The sequence below is a fragment of the Procambarus clarkii genome, chromosome 91 (assembly GCF_040958095.1).
Source record: "Procambarus clarkii isolate CNS0578487 chromosome 91, FALCON_Pclarkii_2.0, whole genome shotgun sequence".
Classification (NCBI taxonomy): Eukaryota; Metazoa; Arthropoda; class Malacostraca; order Decapoda; family Cambaridae; genus Procambarus; species Procambarus clarkii.
Genome location: NC_091240.1, coordinates 14,412,652 through 14,433,011, shown reverse-complemented (window position 1 = coordinate 14,433,011; position 20,360 = coordinate 14,412,652). Strand labels below are relative to the sequence as shown.

Genomic DNA, 20,360 nt, shown 5'->3' with positions numbered 1-20,360 from the left:
AGGGAGGGTGGTGGCGTCGTCTTCTGTGTGTGGCCACCTTTTACTGACTGTACTCACCATACCAGCTTAGTGGTTCGCTATGGTGAACGCAAATGTAGATACTTATATATAACGTGTGTATAGAGTGTAATAACAGCAATAGGAGTAGGTTGGGAGCTGCCATTTTGGTGAAGGAGGTGCGTCGTCTGCACGACTTACGTTGTTTACTGGTGGCCACTATGGTCTTTGGACACCATACCAACTTATTTGTACAGGTATTGTAAATAAAACGGGTAGACACTTATATATAATGTGTTTACATAGCGTAATAACACCACAAACAGTATTGTTGGAGGAGAAATATTAGTGCGTCTGGCCTTGACGGCGGCCGCCACCAGCTACCTGTGTTAGTAGCTACGTCTTTGTGCCTTTACTCACTATACAAGCTTAGATGTACAGTTATGGTAAACAAAACATGTAAATACTTATATATAACGTCTGTGTATAGTGAATAAATTTAAAAACAGTATTATGGGAGGAGAATGAGGGCGAGTGAGGTGTTGTTGAGGGAGCGAGTGGCTGGCTGGTGTGTGGCGGTCACTCCTCTTTTCATTTTGACTCACAATACCAACTTAGTGGTTCGTTATGCTTAGCAAAACCTGCAGATACTTATATATAACCTGTGTATATAGCGTAATAACAACAAAACTATTTATTTATTGTTTTATGAACATAATAATTTAATCACTAATATGCACACCATAATTTTGAGTACAGCAATGGTTCACACATTTTATTATATAAATATATCACAGTTCACTCTATTGAATAATATTACTGAAAAAAATAAGAAAAAAATCAATCAGAGACATTGAAATAATTAGGGAATAATATATTTGAGGCAACTGCCGTCCGACAGCTTCAGCGGAGTAGACCTCGTCTGGCGAAGGCTCTGTCAACGCCCCTTTTTTGGCAGACTTCCCTACCCTATTCCCCCTCCCCTTCCGGCCCGTTGGCGACGTGAGGGGGCTTGGTGGACGGCTGCCGGAGTGTGATGCTCCGTTGGGCAGTCCTGTCCTTTTCTGGCCTTGCACTCCTGCTGCTGTCTTCTCCAATTGTGCCGGATCGCTTTTCCTTTTCCTTATGTTTCGTTTTTCTCCCCCCTCTTCTCCTATCTGCTTGTCGTTTCCTGCCGACCTTTTGCTTGTTTTGGATTCTTTCTTTGGACTTCTTCTATTTTGACGCCCGGGTGCTTGAGGAGGCATACTCTTGCACCCGTAGAACTGTAGTACCCGACGTCTCGAGCGAGGGGAACCTTTTATTGTCAATCCCCCTTTCGTCGCTGAACCCGATCTCGACGGACTGACGGTTCTTAAGGTGGCGTTTGTGGGGCGTATACTCACGACGCACCCCTAGGGGGCCCCGGCATGATCAGCGATAGCTTCCTGTTGGGAGTCCTGCCTCTAATTGTGGCTCCATGGTGGGTATGGGGGCACATTCGTGGATGAATTTGTCACTTTTCGTCTCTATGTCGTTGAATGTTTCCGTTGTACCCTCTCAGGCTCGTGGGGTGGGCGACCAAGCCCCCGAGTCGGCCTGTATTGGAAGACCAGGCTCTGTAGCTCCCGCTGCGTTGGGCCCCGACCTTGCTCCTCCTTTGACCGTCCTGACTTCTTCCCCCAGCTCCCCTCCCTCCTCTGAGGTTGGGTCGAGCCTCCAGCCCCCGGTGGTGACCACTTCGTCCCCTGGTGTGGCTAAGTCTTTCGTTGTGACTACTGCGCCTTTTGACCCCTCTCTCTCTAGGGGTTCTCAACGCCGTTCGCGCCCCAACCGCACTCGCTCGATTCCTTCCCGTGCTGATGCGTATCAGGCCTTGTTTGGTCCTGCTTCATGGGCCAAATACTTTGATCTCCTCCCTCTTGATTCTGCGCCTCCTGACGATTTCTCCCTCCATCGGCATCTTGTAGATTCCGTGGATGCGTGTGTTACTTTCAACCCCACTCGTCTCGGTACACGTGTCGTTGCTGCTCCTTCTCAGGATGCGGCTTCCCGCTTGGCTGCCTTATCTTGCCTTGGCGAGATCCCTGTTCGGGTCTCCAAGAACGTTCAGGTGAATTCCAGTGTTGGCACTATTCTCCTCCCACCCCATGTTGCAACCGGTGTTCGGAATCTGCAGGATTGCCACGATGATATTCGGCATATCCTTGATGCCCAAGGCCATTCTGTCCTCCAGGTTGACTCGTTTACTCGTCCCCCTCGTGGTCGTCGCCGTCAACCCCTTCGTGTTGTGAAGATCACCTTTGATGGTAGGACCCTTCCATCCTCTGTCATTCTTGCTGGTGCTAGGTGCTCTGTCCAGGAGTATATTCCTTCTCCTCGACTTTGTAATAAGTGCTGGAGGTTTGGGCATGGTGCCCTCCGCTGCTCTGGGACTGTCTCTCTCTGTCCTTTGTGTGGGAGTGAAGGTCACTCTAAGTCGGAGTGCACTTCTCCCCAAGCTCGCTGCCTCAACTGCGGTGAGGCCCATCCTACGTTTTCCCGTGCCTGTGTCCATTACAAGCTTGAGGCGGCCGTCCTTAACCTGAAGCACCGGGAGCGTTTGTCTTTTCCTGAGGCGAGGCGCCAGGTTCGCCGGCTCCCGCCTTATACTAACATCTCTTATGCTCGCGTGTTGAGCTCTTCCTCTCCTCGTCCTTCCCCCCTTCCTCAGACTCTCAACCGTTTCCGGGCCTTGGACCCTGATACGCCCACTGCCCCCTCCTCTGTTCCTTTGAGTTCTTTCCCGAGGGGTCCCCCTCCTGGTCCTCTGTCTGGGGTTCCCCTTCTTTCGACCCGGTCTGTCATGTCTCCTGTGTCTTCTTCCTCGTCCCCCTCCGATCCTCCTTCCCATCCTCTGCCTCCATCTATCGGCTCTCCCCGCCGCCTGTCGGTGCAGGCGGATGTCCATCGCTCTCCTAACGGCCGTCGTGTGTGCTCTCGTTCGGCTTCTCCTGTTGAGACACTGGAATCCGTTGCCCGGTACGTAGTTGCTGGGACACCTGTCTCTTTAAGTCAGAAGCGTAAGCCTGGCTCCTCTCCTTCCTCTTCCCCGGCGGGTAAGAAGGCTTCGCTTTCTTCCTTAGCTCCTACTTCTGGCTCTGTTGCTCCTTCCCCTCCCGTTTCAGTGGTTGCGCCCCCTGTTCCTGCTATGGAGGTTTCTTTGGCCCCTGCTTCCCTTTCGGTTGCTGCTCTTGCTGGGGTGCGCTCCCCTCTTTCTACTCCCCCTCTTCCTACTGCTGTCCTTGACTGCTCCTCTCCGTTGTCTCCTCCTCTTCCTCCTCCTCCTCCGGACCCCGCCCGCCCACCTCTGATCTGTTCTCCCGTTTCCTTCCCTCCGTCTTTGCTCAGTTTACCCATGCCCCCTAACCCTGACTTTGCTGTCCCTGATCCCGACCCTGATATTCTTTAACGTGCTCTGTTGCTCTTTCGCCTTTGTTTCTTCCTTGTTCTCTGTTTTTGTCCTTTCTCTTCCCGTCGTTGTCCATTCTTCAATGGAACGTTCGAGGTTATTACGCCAATTTCCTCGAACTCCAACTTCTGATTTCGCGGTTTTCGCCCCTTTGTGTCTGTCTCCAGGAGCCAATGCTTGGTGCTCGTCCTGGTCGTTTTCGTGGCTATTCCTTTCTCTCCCCCCCCCCAGCCATTGCTGGGGCTTCTAATTCTTCTGCTCTCTTGATTCGTGCAGATGTTCCCTTTGTTCCTTTACTTTTTCCTTCGCCTCTCCATTGTTCTGCTGCTCGTATCTTTGTGGGGAAATGGTACACAGTTTGTTCCATTTATCTCCCCCCGAGTGTCCCGCTCTCTCTTCCTGATTTGAAACACCTCCTAGACTCCTTGCCGGAGCCTGTGCTCCTGCTGGGTGACTTCAATTGTCGTCATTCTCTTTGGGGTGACGTTCTGACGAATACCCGGGGTCGCCTCCTTGAGCCGTTTCTCCTATCTTCTTCCCTGTCTCTTCTGAATTCTGGTGAGCCCACTCATTTGGACTCTCGGACTCGCGCCCTTTCTTGTCTTGATCTTTCTCTCTGCTCTTCTTCTCTTTACTTGGATTTCACGTGGCAGGTTCTTGATGACCTCCATGGAAGTGATCATTTCCCCATCCTTGTTTCCTTTTTCTCTTTTCGCCCTTCCCTCTCTTTCCCTAGGTGGCAGTTTGCTAAGGCAGACTGGACCCTATTTACCCTCAGTGCTGCTCTCTCTGACCTCTCCCTTCTGCCTCTCTCTCGCGCTCTCCTCCTTTTTCATGACACTGTCTTCAACGCTGCCCTCCGCTCTATTCCTCGCTCTTCCTCTCGGGGTCCACGGAAGTGCGTTCCCTGGTGGAATGCGGACTGTGCTCGGGCTGTCCGCTGTAAGCGTGCAGCCTGGAAGAGGCACCGCCGTAGGCAGACGACCGATTCTTTTCTTTTCTTTCGGAAAGCGAGTGCGGTGGCCCGTAGGGCCATCCGTACGGCTAAACGTGAATGTTGGGCATCTTATGTCTCAACAATTACGTCCGAAACCCCTCTGGCCCAGATCTGGAAGCGTATCCGCAAGATAGCGGGTAAGTTCGTTCCCGATGTTTCACCGGTCCTTCACCTCCATGATACTCTTGTGGCGGACCCGTTGCAGGTCGCTTCCGAACTGGGTTCCCACTTTTCTTCTGTTAGCTCTGGTCTTCATCTTCCCCAATCTTTCCTTCTTCGTAAACCTATCCTTGAGTCTCGTCCTTTAGATTTCTGCACTCATCTTCAGCTTCCCTATAATGATCCCTTCTCTCTCTCTGAACTTCGTTCTGCTCTGGCCCTCTGCGGTTCTACGGCGGCGGGCTCCGATGGTATTCATTATGAGATGCTTCGCCATCTCCCTCCGAGCACGTCTCAGTATTTACTGAGTCTGTATAATCGGATCTGGGAGTCGTCGTCAGTCCCTGAGGACTGGCTCGATGCCGTTGTCCTCCCTGTTCGCAAACCGGGGTCTCTGGGTACTTCCCCTAAGGACTTTCGCCCTATTGCTCTCACAAGTTGTGTCTGCAAACTTTTTGAACGTATGGTTAACGTTCGTCTGATGTGGTTCCTGGAACACCATCACCTCCTCTCCCCTTCTCAATTTGGTTTCCGCAAGTGCCGCAGCACGACAGATGTCCTGGTGAACTTGGAGGTCTATATTCGTACTGCTTTTGCTGCGAAGACCTCCGTTGTTGCCGTCCTTTTTGACCTGGAAAAGGCTTACGACACCACTTGGCGTTATCATATCCTATCTCAACTTCATTCTTTTGGCCTTCGTGGTCATCTCCCTCTCTTTCTCCGCAGCTTCCTCTCTCGTCGTTCCTTTCGGGTGCGCCTTGGTACCGCTCTCTCTCCCTCTTTTCAGCAATATGAAGGTGTGCCCCAGGGTAGTGTTCTGAGCACTACTCTTTTTCTGGTTGCCCTCAATGGTCTTCTTTCCTCTCTTCCTTCTGGTGTCTTCTCCGCTCTCTATGTCGATGATCTTACCCTTTGTTGTCAGGGTGATGATTCGCCTCTCCTTCAACGCCGGCTTCAACTTGCAATTGATGCCGTGTCGTCTTGGGCCACTGATCATGGCTTCAAGTTCTCTACTTCTAAGACTTGTGCCATGACATTTACGCGGAAACGGGTTGTTCTTCGTCCCTCTTTGTCACTTTATGGTCATCCCCTTGAATACAAAGATTCCGCGAAGCTTTTGGGGTTATTCCTTGACACTCGTTTGTCTTGGTCTCCCCATATCTCTTACCTCCGTGTTGAGTGCTCTAAGGCCCTTACCCTCCTTCGGGTCTTGTCCCATACTTCTTGGGGGGCAGATAGGCGCACTCTCCTTGCTTTACATTCTTCTCTCGTCCTGTCTAAGCTCGATTATGGTTGCCCTGCTTACTCGTCTGCTTCTCCTTCTACTCTTCGCCGTCTTGATGCTTTGCACCATACTGGGTTGCGCCTCAGTTCTGGTGCCTTTCGTTCGACTCCCGTCCTTAGCTTGTATGTTGACACTGGCTTCCTGTCTCTCCAGGACCGCCGTGATCGCTACTGTCTTCGCTATCTTGCGCGGTCCTTGCAACATCCTTCCTCTCGCCTCTGTCGTGCTTTAACTTTTACCCCTCCTGCGGTTCCTGTTCCTCTTCACCACCTCCCTCTTTCTGTCCGGTTATCTCTCCTGCAGGATTCTCTTTCCGTTCGTATTTCTGATGTTTCTCCTCGTGTTGTTCCTTCTTTGCCCCCGTGGAGGGTCCCTCTTCCGCGGTTTTGTACTTCCTTGACCCGTATCACTAAAGCTTTTACCCCTCCTGCGGTTCTAAAACGCCTTTTCCTCGAGCACTTTTCTTCTCACTCCCGCTCCGTTTCTGTCTTCACCGATGGGTCTAAGTCAGCGGACGGTGTTGGCTACTCTGTTGTTTTTCCTGATCGCACTTATATGTGTCGCTTGCCTCCGGAGGCTAGCATCTTTACAGCGGAACTTTATGCTATTCTCTATGCTCTTCGTCTCCTACTTTCTCGTTGTCAGTCTTCCTTTGTAGTTGTTGTTGACTCTCGTAGTGCCCTCATGGCTCTCGGGTCCTTTAATCCAGTTCATCCAGTGGTTGTCGAGATCCAGCATTGGCTGTTTCTCGTTCATAGTAAATTTAAGTCGGTTGAGTTTTGTTGGGTTCCCAGCCATATTGGTGTGTCTTTAAATGAGCGTGCGGATGCTGCCGCCAAGGAAGCTGTCCGCTCTTGTCCCATCTCTCGTAAGGGCATTCCGTATTCCGACTTTTACCCGGTTATCCATTCCTCAGTCCTTACCCGTTGGCAGGCTTCTTGGTTGTCTGTTACTGGTAACAAGCTACGTACTCTTAAATGTTGTGTTTCCTCGTGGCAGTCCTCCTTCCACCGTAACCGGCGGTGGGAAACAGCTCTGGCGAGGTTGCGTATTGGCCATACTCGCTTAACCCATGGTCACTTGATGGAGCGCCGCCCTGCTCCTTATTGTCCTAGTTGCATTGTCCCTCTTACGGTCGTGCATGTCCTTCTTGAATGTCCTGACTTCCAGGACGAGCGTATGTCTTGCTTTCCGACCGCCCCTCACGGTCACCTGTCCCTCGATAGAATTCTTGGTGACTCGGATACTTTTGATATCGTTCGCCTTATGCGTTTTTGTTCTCGTATTGGCATCCTTGGTGATATTTAGCGCCCTCTGATTATTTTGCGTATTTGATGGTGCTACATAGCCTTCCCGGTTTGGTGCCTTCTTTTGATAATTACTTACTTACTTCCCTACCCTATTGCGGCTAAAATATGCCACATTTTTTTGTTATTTATTCTGTGATCAGGGAACAAAAATGAACACTTTTATAAGACGAAAGAATTTTTTGGATTTTTTTTTGTTGCGCCTGCGAGTGTTAAGGCCATTTGGACCCCCTAGCGGTTTGAGAGTTAATTAAATCCTTATGTTAACACTTCGCCTCTTGAACAATCAACAATCAATGACTAATTGATTACATTAATATTAATAATAACATGTTAACTTAATATTGTATCCCACAGACAAGTCAAACTGTACAACTGTCACTCATAACTCGGAATTACACAAACACTACCCATCGAGCGTTCAGTGAGTAATCCCCATTAATCTCTTTACTACGGACAGCTGAATAATCCCGGCACGAGTTATGTTATCAGTTACTATCGCCCACTTGATAGTTTACTACAGTCCAAAGCGCTAAGAGGACGGCAATCACCCTTGACTACCTTGAGCAATTAATTACTATCTCGAAGATTAATAATTAATTATACACAAATATGTTGCCTTTCACACTGGCTCAATAATTATACCTCAATGAAATGAATTCCCTCTGAGGTCTTCCATACCCCAATGAACTCAGGTGAGCAGATCACTATCCCACGGACCGATAACTAATCGCTACGTCTACGTTACTTAACAACGACTTTACTCTCACAAGAGTCAATCAAATTACCTGTCCAACTGACAGATATTAATAACAAACATTTCGTTACTGCAACAATAATTGAATCAGCCTTCGTGTGAGTCGATCAACCCTGCTCGAAGTTAATTACCTTGACTTCCGTGAATCTTTAATTACCTGTCCAACTGATAGATAATTTGCAACAGACAGTACTTAAATGCAAGCCTTCAGCCCTCCCGGAATTCCTACAACACTATCTGACTTCGCCTGAAGTTGCTGCTTGGCCCCAAATCCCGTGACCTACCAAAACAGCTGTAACTTGGAAAATAATTAACCCAAATATATCTTACGTTAACTCAAATTGTCTTATGAACAATTCCTCTTAAGCAATGGGTGTTCCCTTGGTTATGTACCCAACATCCGACAACGCTCGGTGATTGATTGATGAAGATTAAGCCACCCAAAAGGTGGCACGGGCATGAATAGCCCGTAAGTGGCGGCCCTTTTGAGCCATTACCAGTATCAAGAGCTGATACTGGAGATCTGTGGAGGTGCGACTGCACCCTGCGTGACGGGAGATGTCTCCCGTGGACAAAACGCTCGGTGGTTAACTTGAGCATAGATATGTCATCGAATCACCTCACTTGGTGAGGGCCACGTGAGCAACACAAATGCAAACAAGCTTAAATGGTCCCTGCACCTGGATAAACCGAACCTGGTTTATTAAATTATATTATTATGAATGCTAAAGTATGTATGTAATATTTATCATAAAACGAACATAATTCGCTATTTTTCTTTGTTATAACAGAGGCTCTTTATATGGCAAATATAATGTCAATATAAATTTGCTAATAGTTTACTCATTATCTATATAAATAAAAATGGAAATGTTCGTTTGTTCAAAATCGCTAATCTCCGAAAGTTCTTCACTGATAATAATAATAATAATAATAATTTTTATTTAGGCAAAGGTACACACATAAAGAGATTTTACAAAGTTTGTTGGCTTTATAGATAAGAGCTAGTACATACAATGCCTAAAGCCACTATTACGCAAAGCGTTTCGCTTTGCTTTGATTGCTTTGAAATTTTCACACAACATTCCCTTCGCATCTGAGCGGGGTTTTTATATACATACTATATAGATGTCACGTCTGTGACAGGAGAAACTTGCTTTTATTGAAAAACTGTGTTTTTCATGTGAGGGAAATCTTCAAAACCTCTTTACCGACTGCTTTGAAATTCAATGAAACAACGTTGTTTCGAATAGGCGCATGCTTTTATATACCTACTATATACGTGCTTCACCTATAACAGGAAAAAACATGCTTTTTGAAAAACAGCGCCATCTCTTGTACATAAGAACAACACACACTGTAATCGCCGAAAGTTCACCGATTGCTTTGAAATTTTAACACAACGTTCCATTCGAATATGCACGTGTTTTTATTCATACCTACTATATAGATGCCGCACCTGTGACAGGTAAAAACATTCGTTTTTTTTTAAATACAGCGCCATCTGTTGTACGTAATAGCAACACACACTATATTAAAAATGTTACAATTCCATTTCATTGTTTCCGTTTGCACTGATAAATAGATTTTTCATAGATTTCGATTTATTTTAATTTTGATTTAATTTTTTGTGTGACATTTTTGTTGGAATTGACCCGTGTTGTTTACCATACATCCATTTTGTAAGTATAAGTATAGATGCCACATCTGTGATGGTAAAACATGTTTTTTTTGGAAAACAGCGCCATCTGTTGCACGTAAGAGCAACACACACTATACTAAATATGTTACGATTCCATTTCAATGTTTCCATTTGCACTGATAAATTGATTTTTCATAGATTTTGATTTATTTTCATTTTGGTTTAATTATTTTGTTTGACATTGCATTAGAATTGAGTTGTGTTTTTACCATACTGTTCATTTCGTGAGTATAGTTGTTTTTTTAATTGCTTTTCATTTGTTTTTTAATTGTTTTTCATATATTTCAGTGATGGGAACATTGGATCACTTGATGTTCCCAATTTTTGGATGGGAACATCAGATCATTTGGGAATGCATAGGACGAGGGAGTGAGGAATGGTGGGGAGGACCAGGGGACGGGAGTGAGAGATGGTGGGGAGGGCAAGCGAATAGGGGAGGGGGCAATGGTGGGGAGGATGAGGGGACGGGAGTGAGGGATGGTGGGGAGGGCAAGCGAATAGGGGAGGGGGCAATGGTGGGGAGGATGAGGGGGACGGAGGAGTTGGGGATGGTGGGGATGAGGGGAGGGGGAATGGAGAATGGAGGGAAGGACAAGGGGACAGGGGAGTGGGGGATGGTGGGGAGGAGGAGAAGATGGTTAGTGGTAGAGAGGACGAGGAGACGTGGAAGTGGGAGATGGCGGGGAGGACGAGGGGTCAGTGGAGTGGGGAATGGTGGGGAGGACTGGGGGACAGGGAAGGTTGCTGTGGCTCAGCAATGCACATGCGTTGCTGAGCCACAGCACCACGTGGCCGGGTACAGCTCTTATATAAATAAAAAAATAATGATGGAGATGGTTATCAAACACAGCTACAAAGACATAAGTTAGACAGACATAAGACACATATTGACATCAACACACAGCCATATAGATCACGAGAGTACCAGTGAAATAGACACACTTGACAGAAAACAGTTGGACGGAGGGAGGGAAGCAAAGTGTTCCAGGACCACACTTGTAGAACCTGCCCCACAGGAGGGAAAATAAAGCCTGCTAACACATGTAAGAACTCTTCTACCCACGTGTATATATTACAGTAATAATTACCATGTGTGTACTTACGCCACCTGTTGTCGTCCTTTCAGCCGTGACCCAGCGTGACCTGAGCCGCGCCTCGAGCCGCGAGAGTGGTGGGGGTGAGGTTGGGTCGCTGCTCCTCTCCCCGTACTACAGCCCCTCCCCACACCAGCTCAGCCCCTCCCCGCACCAGCTCAGCCCCTCCCCGCACCAGCTCAGCCCCTCCCCGCACCAGCTCAGCCCCCGCACGGAGCTCCGACGGGACCAGGCCATCGATAGGTCACCCTCTCCCCTCCTCAGGTCAGTCATCTATGTCTGTATTTATCCTATTTTTGACTGCAAGATTGAACTTAAGCTCTTGGTACCCCGATTCTACGTGCCAGTTATAATGTGCAATGAGTTATAACCCAACTTCCTATCCAAGCTGATGTTGAAATTGTTAATGGACTTGGCTTCTACAACCCATTGTCAAATCCGAATTACAAAATCCATTTTCCCCACGATTCCTGCCACATATTGAAGCACTTTGCAGTCTTCTGCTTCCCTTATCTTCCTTGCCAGCCTGGCGTCATCTGCATACACTGACACGTCGCAGCTTAAACTTATAAACAGGTCTTAGGAGCCTTTACTCATAAGCAGGTCATAGGAGCCTTTACTTATAAGCAGGTCATAGGAGCCTTTACTTATAAGCAGGTCATAGGAGCCTTTACTTATAAGCAGGTCATAGGAGCCTTTACTCATAAACAGGTCATAGGAACCTTTACTTATAAGCAGGTCATAGGAGCCTTTACTCATAAGCAGGTCATAGGAACCTTTACCTATAAGCAGGTCATAGGAGCCTTTACTTATAAGCAGGTCATAGGAGCCTTTACTTATAAGCAGGTCATAGGAGCCTTTACTCATAAGCAGGTCATAGGAGCCTTTACTTATAAGCAGGTCATAGGAGCCTTTACTTATAAGCAGGTCATAGGAGCCTTTACTTATAAGCAGGTCATAGGAGCCTTTACTTATAAGCAGGTCATAAGAGCCTTTACTCATAAGCAGGTCATAGGAGCCTTTACTCATAAGCAGGTCATAGGAGCCTTTACTTATAAGCAGGTCATAGGAGCCTTTACTTATAAGTAGGTCATAGGAGCCTTTACTTATAAGCAGGTCATAGGAGCCTTTACTTATAAGCAGGTCATAGGAGCCTTTACTTATAAGCAGGTCATAGGAGCCTTTACTTATAAGCAGGTCATAGAAACCTTTACTCATAAGCAGGTCATAGGAGCCTTTACTTATAAGCAGGTCATAGGAGCCTTTACTTATAAGCAGGTCATAGGAGCCTTTACTTATAAGCAGGTCATAGGAGCCTTTACTCATAAGCAGGTCATAGGAGCCTTTACTCATAAGCAGGTCATAGGAGCCTTTACTTATAAGCAGGTCATAGGAGCCTTTACTCATAAGCAGGTCATAGGAGCCTTTACTCATAAGCAGGTCATAGGAGCCTTTACTTATAAGCAGGTCATAGGAGCCTTTACTCATAAGCAGGTCATAGGAGCCTTTACTTATAAGCAGGTCATAGGAGCCTTTACTCATAAGCAGGTCATAGGAGCCTTTACTCATAAGCAGGTCATAGGAGCCTTTACTCATAAGCAGGTCATAGGAGCCTTTACTCATAAGCAGGTCATAGGAGCCTTTACTTATAAGCAGGTCATAGGAGCCTTTACTTATAAGCAGGTCATAGGAGCCTTTACTCATAAGCAGGTTATAGAGGTCTTAGTACGATAATAAGAGACAAATTACAAATTGATTTTGTCATTGATTATACAGTGCCACCAACCCCCCCCCCCCCCCACCCCCTGTGACCACTGGGGGCCAAAAAGTGCATGAATTGTGTGACATGTTAGTTCGTGGGTATAAGTTGTCATTTAGTCGTGTTTGCAGGGGATTGTGTGACATTGCAGGGACGTTTGTTGCATGTTGCGATGTTCCTTGCACCATGTTCTTGTGTTCCATTGGTCTTGGATGGATGAAGTTAATGCATTGGGACTCGAAAGTTGAAAAAGATTGGTGTAACTTGAAGAGCCGCGACTGAATAGTTTAGGGTATACTCACCGTAGTTCCATTTTCTGTAATTCTTTGGGCCAGATTCACGAAAGCACTTACGCAAGCACTTACGAACGTGTACATCTTTCCTCAATCTTTGACGGCTTTGATAACATTTATTAAACAGTTTACAAGCATGAAAACTTGCCATTCAACTGTCGGTATTGTTATAAACAGCCTGCTGGTGCTTCGGAGCTCATTAACTGTTTAATAATTGTAAACAAAGCCGCCAAAGATTGAGAAAAGATGTACAGGTTGATAAGTGTTTGCGTAAGTGCTTTCGTGAATCTGGCCCCTTGTCATCTTCCATGGACTGTAAATGTGTTGGTAGGTACCACGTCACTGGGGCTTACCTACCCGTGCTCACCTAGTTGAGCCTTGGGGTATCACACCTATGACCAAGTATATATGTGCATGGCGTTCCTGACTTATTGTTGTATGTTACCACATGAATCATGCCTATAGTGAAGCAAACAATAAAATAACGGTGTTTGGAACAGCTTGGTTGTTAGTTGTGTATAAACAGTGTTTTAATAACAGAGCATGTGTGTGTGTTTTATGCAAAGACGCCTCCCAATAAAAAAAAATGAGGCTCCACCTAGTTTATTTCCTCAGAATAAAGAACCCTCAGTACTATTCATATATAAAAACAATTAGAGCAAGAATAGAGTTATTTTGGGGGATTCCATTTTTGTACGGATTAACCCCCGCCATAGTTCCCATTTTCTTAAATTCCGATCCTACCCCTAAAAAAGGACAGCAAGCCGGTTTCCTGTTCCTCGCCTGAGCAACTATCTCGCAAAAATATATATTTATATGATAAAAATAAACATATCTATATTGTCATTAAGTATAAACATATTTATATTATCATCATATTTTGTATATAAAAAATGTGTCTAATATATTAAAAAATATTTGTATACCATGAAGTTTTATAATAATTGTTACATAAACAGTTTATTGCCTTAATAAAAATTATATTTTGAGGAAACAGTCTCGGATGGCATTCATACTTAAAGTATACAAATATTATATAAAATATAGAGAAGGCTTGTCAAAACACGTGTTTTGAAAAATATGTATTACCTCCAATCATAGGAATGATAAAATTAGCTTTCTGAGTATTACTCAGGACATCTTTTTGTTCTCTGCACCTTTCCCTGTCTTTGTGTGCTTGTGTCTGAAGCCAGACAGTGTCAGCGTGGACCGTGATTTCATTGCCAGTATCCCGGGATATTTAAGTGACATAGAGACCTAAACATAGTTTTGGTCCCATGCAGTGTACAGCGACACGTTGATCAGCTTCTCGTAGTGAATTTTTATTGCGTTAGATAAGATAAAGAGATCGAGTCCTTGTGGCAACACCAGCGAGGACACCAAGTGGAAACCTGATGATCAAAATTGGATTCTCGACGACCCTGGTCGTAAGGACAACAATCCATTACTCGCCTGGATGATTGGGAAGGCTTGGCAGTTAGCTACTGCTTTCTAAGTCAACGAGCCGGTGTACGGAGCGAGTTAAAATATAACTTTCATCAATATTTCATCTATGTTTAGAAATCTCAATTGGCTCATTCAGGGTAGGAAGTTTTTGGCACCTCTGAGACATGGGTCTTGAGACCATCTCTACTCTCACTCTCCCAAAACACTCCCCCATATCTCATACCACTCCCATATCCCACATACCTCTCTCTCCCACATCTCATACCACTCCCATATCCCATATACCTCTCTCTCCCACAATCCCACACACCCCACGCAACATATACACATAAATACTCACCTCCCTACACATAATGTGTGTATAGGGACATTTTAGTGATCTGCTGGAGGTCTATTGGTCAGCACACTGGCCAGCCACCTGGTTGGCCCAGGTTCGATTCTCTTATAGAGGAAGTGTTTTGTTTGTTAAATATAACGTGTGCGTTCGCCCCAATAGCGTCATTAGGGGACTGGGTTTCGCGGAAAAGCCACCCAATTCCCAATACTTTGTTTTTAACGATCTGCGTGGGGCATTGTACTGGCTTGCCGCCGGGTTAGCCTGAGTTCTTAACGATCTGCGTGGTGCATTGTACTGGCTTGCCACCGGGTTAGCCTGAGTTCTTAACGATCTGCGTGGTGCATTGTACTGGCTTGCCACCGGGTTAGCCTGAGTTCTTAACGATCTGCGTGGTGCATTGTACTGGCTTGCCACCGGGTTAGCCTGAGTTCTTAACGATCTGCGTGGTGCATTGTACTGGCTTGCCACCGGGTTAGCCTGAGTTCTTAACGATCTGCGTGGTGCATTGTACTGGCTTGCCACCGGGTTAGCCTCAGTTCTTAACGATCTGCGTGGTGCATTGTACTGGCTTGCCACCGGGTTAGCCTCAGTTCTTAACGATCTGCGTGGTGCATTGTACTGGCTTGCCACCGGGTTAGCCTGAGTTCTTAACGATCTGCGTGGTGCATTGTACTGGCTTGCCACCGGGTTAGCCTGAGTTCTTAACGATCTGCGTGGTGCATTGTGCTGGCTTGCCACCGGGTTAGCCTGAGTTTTTAACGATCTGCGTGGTGCATTGTGCTGGCTTGCCACCGGGTTAGCCTGAGTTTTTAACGATCTGCGTGGTGCATTGTGCTGGCTTGCCACCGGGTTAGCCTGAGTTCTTAACGATCTGCGTGGTGCATTGTACTGGCTTGCCACCGGGTTAGCCTGAGTTCTTAACGATCTGCGTGGTGCATTGTGCTGGCTTGCCACCGGGTTAGCCTGAGTTCTTAACGATCTGCGTGGTGCATTGTGCTGGCTTGCCACCGGGTTAGCCTGAGTTCAATTCTCTCATAGGGGAAAGAGTTTCTGTGTTAAATATTCCTTGTGTGTTTCTGCAAATTTGTGGTATATAAGGGCTCGAGTTTTAAAAAAAAAGAGGCCTGACAGCTGAGTGGACAATGCTCGGGTTTCAAGGTCCTAGCGTTCCGGGTTCGATCCCCGGTGGAAGCGGAAACAATAAGGCAGAGTTTCTGTCACCCTGATGCCCCTGTTCACCTAGCAGTAAATAGGTACCTGGGAGTTAGACAGGTGCTACGGGCTGCTTCCTGGGGGTGTGTAACAAAAAGAAGGCCTGGTCGAGGACCGGGCCGCGGGGACGCTAAGCTCCGGAATCATCTCAAGATAACCTCAAGATAGTACTGAATATCAAATTTCTCTTATATGACTAAGAGTGCTGGGAAGACGGGACACCACGAGCACAGCTCTCACCCTGTAAACTACACTTAGGAAATTACACATTAAATTACACACACTCTCACATTAACACACACATACACGCCCATTCAGACGTGCACCCACACACACACACACTCACATAAACACACATACACGCCCACTCATATGCGCACATGCACACTCACACACACTCACACACCATCTCATCTCCTTCCACCTCCCCCCCCCCCTATATCCTCCCCTCTCTCTGTCTCCCCCCCCTTACCATCCCTCCTCTCTTTCTCTTCATTTCTCTGATCTTTGTAGACTAACATTAACTCTAGGGAACAAAAAGGGGGTCAAGCATGTTGGTAGGAAAACAGAACATAGTTGGAGGAGAGAAACAGGGCGAGTCATACATGGAGATGACTGCTCGTGCATGGAGGGAAATCACTGGGAAATTGAAAGACATGAGGGAACCATACATAAACTGCAGATGGAACTAAGTGCAGTGTAAAAGGAGATAAAAAACTAAAAACAAGCCTTCCTCAGACTCTGACCCAGGCAACCAACCCCCAGGTAGCAGAGAATGTAGTAATGGCAGGGAACTCTACAATGGGGGCTACCTTTGCTGAAATACTGAGGAAGTGCCCAGAAGCCTTGGCTACAGTCAAGGAAGTCGCAAGGAAAGCAGTAACTTCATGGGAGGCAGCTAGATGCACATGCCAGCTAATGGAAAGAAAAAGAGCTGTAGGCGTGGTAGGTATTAGGAAAAAAGAAGGTTCTAAGCAGGAAGAATGGAGGGCTAAGGACAAAGATGCAGTATCAGGGATACTAAAGGAGATAGTAATGGAAGTGGCTGAACAAGATATAGAAAAGTTTTTCCAGATTGGCCAATACAACAAAGACAAAAATCGATTGAGTAAGGTAGTATTCAGGAACGAGGCAATCAAAGAGGACAACCTAGTAAAGAAAAGCAAACTGAAAAAATGTAAGGAATTACAGAGAGGTATTTCTTCAGAGGGACATGACCAATGATGAGACAATACAGGCAGCAGATGCAAGGAAATGGCACAGGTTGAGGGAAGGGAGCCAGGGAACCTCAGCCTCCAACCCAGTAATCCCAGAAGGGAGTGGGAAACCCCAATCCACCAATTCATTAACCCCAGAGAGGACTGCAAGAACCCAACCCACCATGCCGGAGGAGCACCCCCTCCCCATCCCAAGCACAGACCCTCCCTTGCCCCGACACAATGACCACCATACCACCCAAATCCTCCCTCCCCCCTTACCCCGAGTACCCCCTGCTTCCCCATTCTCTGGTCTTCTTTCTTTCCCATGCAGACCCGGGCAAGACCTAAGCCCTCCATCCCCCACCCCACCGCCCCCCAAACCCCTGTTAACTACACCACAGGAGGGTGTGCCCTCACGACGAGCACTCCCTGCCCCTCCATCCACAGGACTTTTTACTGTCCCAAGCAGGCCTGGGCAAGATCTAAGCCTTCCATCCAAACCCCACCTCTCCCTGAACCCTTGGTAACTACCCCACAGGAGGATGAGCCTCCCCAAGTAGCCCCTGCCCATGGAACGGCTTCATACATTAGTGGGGAAGGGGGGGGGGGCAAAAATGGATATAGGAAAGTGAGCTTCAAGGTAATGTACTCAAACATCGATGGGATTACCAATAAAGCAAGTGAATGGGCGGAAAGGGCACAGGAAGAAAACCCAGATGTAATAGGACTCACAGAAACAAAATTGTCAAGAGTCATAACAAATGCTGTGTTTCCATAGGAATACTATATAGTAATGAAAGAGAAGGGAGAGGAGGAGGAGGAGTGGCCCTGCTGATAAGGAAGGACTGGAGTTTAGATGAGCTGGAAATTTTGGGCTGTGATGGATTCAGAGATTATATAACAAGAACTGTGACAATGATAATAGTAGCAGTCATTTACAACCCCTCTATTAAAGGACATAAGATCCAGACAGGACTTCCTTAGGACCAACAGGCAACCAATAATATAATAGAGAGAGCAGCTTCTGTTGCCTGCAGGAATGGACCCAGATTCGTAATCATGGGCGATTTCAACCATGGAAAGATAAACTGGGAGAATGGGGACCCACATGGAGGTGCAGATACATGGAGATCTAAACTCCTGGAAGTGACAACAAGTACCTTTCTGAGCCAGCATGTCAAGGAACCCACAAGAATGAGAAACAATGATAAACCAGCTAGACTAGACCTGATATTCACCTTGAGTGAGTCAGACATAAGAAAAGTCAAATTTGAAGCCCCATAGGAATGAGTGATCACAGTGTATTGACATTTGAGTATCTGTTAGAGGTAGGGATAACCTATCCAAGGATGGGGTTGGAAGGAAAAAGACTAAATTACCGAAGGGGAAAATATGACGAGATGAGGCACTTCCTAATGGGAATGCAATGGGAAACAGAACTCAGATAAAAGACTGTATAGGATACGATGGACTATGTCACCCAGACGTTACAGAAAGCTGCAGACAGTTTTATCCCAGCCCGAAAGGAGAAAATGAAAAGGAACAGAAGAATCCATGGTTCAATCAGGAATGTAAAGTAGCAAAACAACTGAGTAAAAGAACATGGAGAAACTACAGGAATAACAGAACACCAGAGAGCAGGGAGATATACCAGAGGGCCAGAAATGAGTACCTCAGAGTGAGGAGGGAAGCAGAGAGAGACAGTATGAAAATGACATCGCGAGTTAAGCTAAGACCCAAACAAAACTACTCCATGGCCACATCAGGAGGAAAAACAGCAGTGAAGGAACAAGTGATGTAACTGAGAAAAGGGGAGAACAGATACACATAGAATGACAAGGATATGTGTGAAGAACTCAACAAGAGGTACCAGGAGGTCTTCACAATAGAACAAGGAGAAAGCCCCTGCACTAAATGAGGAGGAGGCAAACCAAGCAACCTTGGAGGATTTTGACCTCACCAGTGACGAGGTCAAAAGGTTTCTGCTGGAGCTGAATGTGACAAAGGCTGTTGGGCCTGGCAGAATCTCACTGTGGATACTAAAAGAAGGTGCAGAAGCACTAAGTGTGCCACTCTCTATGGTGTATAACAGGTCACTGGAAATAGGAAACCTATCGGAAAGCTGAAAGACAGCTAATGTAGTCCCAATATACAAAAAGGGTGACAGGCAAGAGGCACTGAACTACAGGCCAGTTTCCTTAACTTCTATACCATGCAAGGTGATGGAGAAGATCGTGAGGAAAAGGCTCGTAGAGCATCTGGAAGGAAATAGCTTTGTAACACACCACCAGCATGGGTTCAGAGATGATAAATCGTGCCTCACAGGTTTAATAGAATTCTATGACCAAGCAGCAAAAATCAGGCAAGAAAGAGAAGGGTGGGCAGACCGCATTTTTTGGGATTGTCAGACAGCCTTTGACACAGTACCCCATAAAAGGCTGTTACAAAAGTTGGAGCAACAGGCAGGAGTAAAGGGTAAGGTGCTCCCGTGGATAAGGGAGTATCTAAGCAACAGAAAACAGCGAGTAACTGTGAGGGGGGAGACATCAGAGTGGCGAGATGTCACCAGCGGAGTCTAACAGGGCTCAGTATTTGGACCCATCCTGTTTCTAATATATGTAAACGATCTTCCGGAGGGTATAGACTCGTTCCTCTCAATGTTTGCTGATGATGCAAAAATTATGAGAAGAATCAAGACGGATGAAGATAGACAGAGACTACAGGATGACCTGGATAAACTGGAGGAATGGTCTAGAAAATGGCTGCTAGAGTTCAACTTAGGAAAGTGTAAAGTAATGAAATTAGGCGAAGGGAGCAGAAGGCTGAACAGAAGGTATCTTCTGGGAGGTGAAATCTTGCAAGAGTCAAATAGAGAGAAAGATCTGGGGTTAATATCACACCGAACCTGTCCCCAGATGCCCACATCAAAAGGATATCATCAGCGGCATATGCTAGACTGGCCAACATAAGAACTGCCTTTAGAAACTTGTGTAAGGAATCATTCAGGACCCTATATACCACATATGTAAGACCTGGAGTCCATACCTAGTTAGACACAAGACAAAGTTAGAGAAGATTCCGAGGGATACCACCAGACTAGTCCCGGAACTGAGAGGTATGAGCTAAGAGGAAAGGCTACTAGAGCTGAACATCACGTCCCTGGAAAACAGAAGAGTAAGGGGAGACATGATAACCACCTACAAAATTCTCAGGGGAATTGACAGGGTGGACAAAGACAAACTCTTTAGCACGGGTGGGACACGAACAAGGGGACACAGGTGGAAATTTAGTACCCAGATGAGCCACAGAGACGTTAGAAAGAATTTTTTCAGTGTCAGAGTAGTTAACAAATGGAATTCATGGCGCTGCCCAATACACTCGCCCCT

The 20,360-nt window shown here is 46.5% G+C and overlaps 1 protein-coding gene across 2 annotated transcripts in view; it reads left to right on the top strand.

The window, feature by feature from the left end:
- The window catches only part of LOC123773871 (rabphilin-3A), a 648,197-nt gene that overhangs the window by 531,295 nt on the left and 96,542 nt on the right, over window positions 1–20,360 (top strand). For both annotated transcript variants that reach the window (XM_069318825.1, XM_069318827.1), the window contains exon 7: window positions 10,761–10,992. In XM_069318825.1, coding sequence (XP_069174926.1) covers window positions 10,761–10,992 — 232 coding nt within the window. The remainder of the gene's footprint in view (window positions 1–10,760; window positions 10,993–20,360) is intronic.